This window comes from Montipora capricornis, chromosome 13, assembly GCF_036669925.1.
Source record: "Montipora capricornis isolate CH-2021 chromosome 13, ASM3666992v2, whole genome shotgun sequence".
NCBI classification, from domain to species: domain Eukaryota; kingdom Metazoa; phylum Cnidaria; class Anthozoa; order Scleractinia; family Acroporidae; genus Montipora; species Montipora capricornis.
Window position 1 is genome coordinate 24,439,874 of NC_090895.1, and position 5,000 is coordinate 24,444,873.

The window sequence follows — 5,000 nt, forward strand, 5'->3', positions numbered from 1 at the left end:
CAAAAATTGGTCGTCAGTTTAGCAAAAAACGTTAAGAGATTAAACCTGCAAATCACGCTTACAGAACGACCTCGTGAGCTGCTTGCCTTACTATACTCAAACGGCTGACTTCCTCAGAGCGGCTCAGCAGCCCAGTTACCTCCCGAAAACCAGCCGATTGGCCCGCATCCGACTTTTCTTGCTCAAACACTAAGCCTTGGTGCTTAAATAACAACAACCGAACGAAAATAAATAGCCAGAAAGGTCTTTTATCGTGCGCACCAGCAAATGAAACTCAGCCCGGGACAAAGTGGTTAAGGCCACTCTAATGCAAAACGCAGAGGTTAAGTTCTCTCTATATTTCCTTCAAATTTTCATATACCCCACGTCGTTTTCATTGACTCTTGTACGTGCTTATCGAAGTCCAAGGAATTCCCCAAGTTAACGGCTTTCAATAAGTATCCTGACTTCAAGGGAAAAAACTTCTCGGTGAACCTTAGCGCTACAATAGCTAGGAGTCGACGAAAACTCGCATGGGTTCATCATATAATAACCACCTTCCAGCATCTCTGTGTCTACTTTCTCCCAGACCTAGAATCCCCAAAAATATTGCCATCAACCCGGGTACCTGTCGATAATATTGTATTCCATACATGGCTTACCTTTTTCGAAGAAAGAAATTCCATTCCATTAGCAATGTCCCATGAAAAGCCCACTAGCTGTTTGGGACTGAGAGAGCTATTTGCTTTGATGTCCGGGTCATTGTAGTACGTGTCCCGGAGTCCACGGCTTTTTCGCAAGTACCCCAAGAGGTCCCCAAAAGGAGCATACTCTGTGACTCCCATGATGGGACCTAGTGAGAAAGGTACTTGAATGTAAGGACTTTTATGTAAGGGGCCATCTGCATGCCAACAGAGAATACCAGGGCCTGCCTGCTTGTTCGAAAGCCGATTAACTTAATCCAAGATTAGCGTAAACTTTTCTTTTATGTTTTCAACGTTTTGGTGAAACAAAATGTATAGTTTTGCCAAATATCAGCGTTGAGCAGCATTTGGAAGTAGAGAAATGAACTCCCTGGTTAATTTTTAATCTGGGATTAGCGCCAATCGGCTTTTGAACAACCGGGCTCAGGACAATAATTTTGGTCAGCCGGAATTTCATTTGGTATTTGTGTTACACCATGTGTCCCAAGCCAACAAGATGAACTGCTCTCTGATCAAATGCTTTGCATTCAGAGAGGTAGCGCGTTAATTTCCACTGAGAAGTTAGAGTAAGATTTGCCAGCAGATCAGTTCTCTGAATCCAAAATGAATCTCAAATTAATCACCGACTGGATTTATCGTTGGTCGTTAGTAGCCCATTGCATGGTTGCTTCCTGTATGAGCATTAAACTGTTATCATATATATTGAGAACAGAGATGGCGCAGTGAAGATCACTCGCCTCCCACCAATGTGGCCAGGGTTCGATTCCCAGACTCGGCGTCATATGTGGGTTGAGTTTCTTGGTTCTCTACTCTGCTACGAGAGGTTTTCTTCTTGTACTCCGGCTTTTTCCTCTCCACAAAAACTAACGTTTGATCTGATTTCTTTTCCCTAATTTAGTGTCTCTAGTTAGTTCCCCAGCGCAAAAATACTTGACACTTGAATGAAGTTCATCATTTTCGGCCTCACTTTGGATAAATGCAGGTGGTACTTTTCTCCGGGTACTCCGGTTTTCTCCTCTCCTCAAAAACCAACATTTAACTTGATTTGCGTTAATTGTTTATTTCAGTTTACAGTGTCCCCAATTAGTGTTCCAGTGCTAGAACGACTAGACACTTAAATTAAATTCCTTCCCTTTCTTTTCTTTTCTTTCTAACCTGTTCTCGTTACACATCCCAACAATTGAATCACATTGGGATGTGAATCCAGTTTTTTCATAGTGTTTAATTCAGCTAGGAGGTCCTGTCTGTTTTCATCAGTTGCATTCTCTGCAATTAGAACAATCTTTGCGTGACAATTTATAAAATAACTCGGATAGTACGCGTGCTCTCACTGGTCAATAGATGTGTTTCCATGAGAGTACTGTAAACATGGTTGTCACGTCACGCTCTGCTTTTTACAGAGGTCGAGTCAAATTCTCCCAACCCTCATTGTGTTTGGATCTGGATATGAAAACACAGAAAAAGTCTTCATGCACAATTATAATGTAACACTTATACTGTAATCCGCTGATTTCTTATCCCATTGGTTTTCCATGTATTTCACTGGCCCCTTATTTTCGTCTCATGTACTTTAATGTGGATGCTCAAATAAAGAAAAGAAATTTCTTCCGGGGTTCGGAATCTCAAATCGTGGGATTTAAAATCCAGATGTAAGAATTCGGTAGCCAAACATAGGAGTGCGAAATTCCACTCCTGTGGAGTTCGCAGTCCAGTAACGGAATGCTTGTGAAGTACGTGTCCAATCCAAAATTTAGGAACCTCAGATTAGCCAATAAGAGGGGACATTTCACTGTTAGTTGGGAGCTTACGAAACGAGGACGACGGCGGCTACGAGGACTTCATTTAAAAATACAAGTTCGCGTTATTCATATCAGTACGAAGCTTTTTGATGTCGTTTCGCATTAAAAATGTGTATTAACTGTCGAGGAATTAAACTGGTGTGAGTGGGTTGAAAGCGTAGAGAGGGAACTGAAAATTCATCGTCATGTGCTAACGTCCTCCACAGAACCTTGAATTTGGTCATTTCACGTCGTCATTTACGAGATGACGGCAAAGAAATGTACCAAAACGAAAAACGCACGTGCAGAGCGTCCAGAGCCATTGTTTTTGCTCACTAAACCTATTGTTTTGTAGCGTCGTCGCTGCCGTCGGCGTCGTCGATTCGTAAGCTCCCTATTATAGACAAGAAGAACTAGTTACCCCGCGAATTTATTTAAAATCCCAAAACAAATTGCAAATTGTCATAATTGTTTTTCAAAGTTTTGTGATAGATATCATTCATCCTTTTTGCTAAGTGCCTTTTTGAAAAAAAAAAAAAAAAAGAAAAGAAAAATGATCAAAATGGTCACACAACCATTCGTCACAGGTCAACATACCTTTCAGCATTTTGATAGCAACAAGTCGATTATCTTTGTCATTGCCAGGTTCACTTTTTAAAAGTCCCTTAGCAACCTGGCCAAATGCACCCTTGCCAATCACCTTTAAGATGGTGAGACTGCCCTTGGGAATTTCCCAGTCCTTTTCGCTCGGGTATGCCGCAATAGGGGGGATGACACAATAGTCTTGTAAAGTTGTATCGGGTGGCTCCTCCTTCATTTGTTTCCACGGAACACTCGTTTGATCCTGTGGTATTGTATCCTGGGGTATTGTGTCCTGTGGTATTCATGAAAATGATTTTTACCGTAAGTATTACTACGTAATAGTAATAGTAGTAGTAGTAGTAGTAGTAGTAGTAGTAGTAGTAGTAGCAACAGCAGCAGTAGTAGCAGTAGTAGTAGTAGTAGTAGTAGTAGTAGTAGTAGCAGCAGCAGCAGCAGTAGTAGTAGTAGTAGCAGTAGTAGTAGTAGTAGTAGTAGTAGTAGTAGTAGTAGTAGTAGTAGTAGTAGTAGTAGTAGTAGTAGTAGTAGTAGTAGTGGTAGTGGTAGTAGTAGTAGTAGTAGTAGTAATTTCTACTATTACTACAGCGGAGGGGTTGGCGCAGTGGTAAGATCTCTGCCTTCCAACCCTAAGGTCCCGGGTTCCATTCCCGGTTCTGCCGAGACTGGAATATTTGGCGACCTTCTTTCCCGCTAAAGTTCACTCAGCTTTCCATCCTTCCGAGGTCGGTAAAATGAGTACCAGCATGCATGGACTGCTTAGAAGCGGCTGCAATTTGCGCCTGTATATATGCTTCCAGTCCGCTGGGGGTAAGTTGATCATTGTAAAGCGCCTTTGAGACGTTAGTGATAAGGGCGCTATATAAATGCACCACTTTACTTTTTTTTACTTTTACTACTACTACTACTACTACTACTACAACTGCATTTAATCACGATGTCACTTTCACAGCAAGAGTCGTGAGTTAAAAATATATTACATGACTATTAATTGATATTCATTTTTCAATTTATCTCGTCTCAGCTAAGATATAAAACGTAGTAACCAGTCTAATTACTTTCAACCGAGTTTGAAAATCATGGCCAATGCCGTAACTATACAATGACTATACAGAAACTCTACGTTGTGTTCTTAGACTCTTGTGTATAACTGTAAAGTATAGCTGCTGTAGTGAAAAGATGGCATTTGATAATTAAGAAATGATTGAATGTGGAAGAAAATCGATGAATAGTACCCCTTCAAACGTAAATTTAATGACTTCCTTCAGCAAATTAATATTCTTGGAACTGAGGAGACGAATGTTAACATGCACTATAGTGGATGCCAAGTTGCCAACATTCTGACTTGGTCTCCTTTGAAATATGAAATTTTTTTAGAACCTCTTCCTCTGTCTGATTTTCTCCGATCTCGGTTTCTTTTGGCTTTTTGCCTACTTTTCTTTGCCTCTGGTTGCTTCTGGATGTTTGCTTTTGGTTGCTTTTGCTTGCCTACTGTTAATCGACTACTGAGTGGTTTATTTTCTACTGTCTTTTTTCTATTTCTTCCATGAGCCTAGTACATCAAGAGTGAATTAGATACGATTGTTGTTACGGCATGGGTGTACCCCTCAGCAAAGTCACAAATGAGTCTATTTTTAGAATACCCTTTCCCGCAAAAATCAGTCGTTATGTCCCTGAAAAAGCGTGGCAAAAGCAGTCACGCGTGGCATGGCTTCTTCTGATTGGTTTAAAATGTCGGCCCTTTGTTTGTTTCGCGTGCAAGGTGTATCTAAAAATAAATCCGTTTGTGACTGTGCTCGAGCAAGACCGCAAAGTGATAGATCAACACTCTTATCTAATTCGCTCTTGGGTATACACAATCTTCGTCCAAGTACACAGCCTAGAATAGTCTCGCTATAATTGCAGGCTACAATGGCCTCAGCTGTAAACAGCTGGTCCGGAA

General features: G+C 41.0%; 1 protein-coding gene across 2 annotated transcripts in view; it reads right to left on the bottom strand.

Moving 5' to 3' along the window:
• Window positions 1–5,000, bottom strand: part of LOC138029218 (fibroblast growth factor receptor 1-like) — a 22,714-nt gene that overhangs the window by 11,023 nt on the left and 6,691 nt on the right. For both annotated transcript variants that reach the window (XM_068876927.1, XM_068876926.1), the window contains exons 6-8: window positions 3,059–3,335; window positions 1,839–1,949; window positions 642–832 (exon numbers count right to left, since the gene is read on the bottom strand). In XM_068876927.1, the coding sequence (XP_068733028.1) occupies window positions 642–832; window positions 1,839–1,949; window positions 3,059–3,335 (579 nt within the window). The remainder of the gene's footprint in view (window positions 1–641; window positions 833–1,838; window positions 1,950–3,058; window positions 3,336–5,000) is intronic.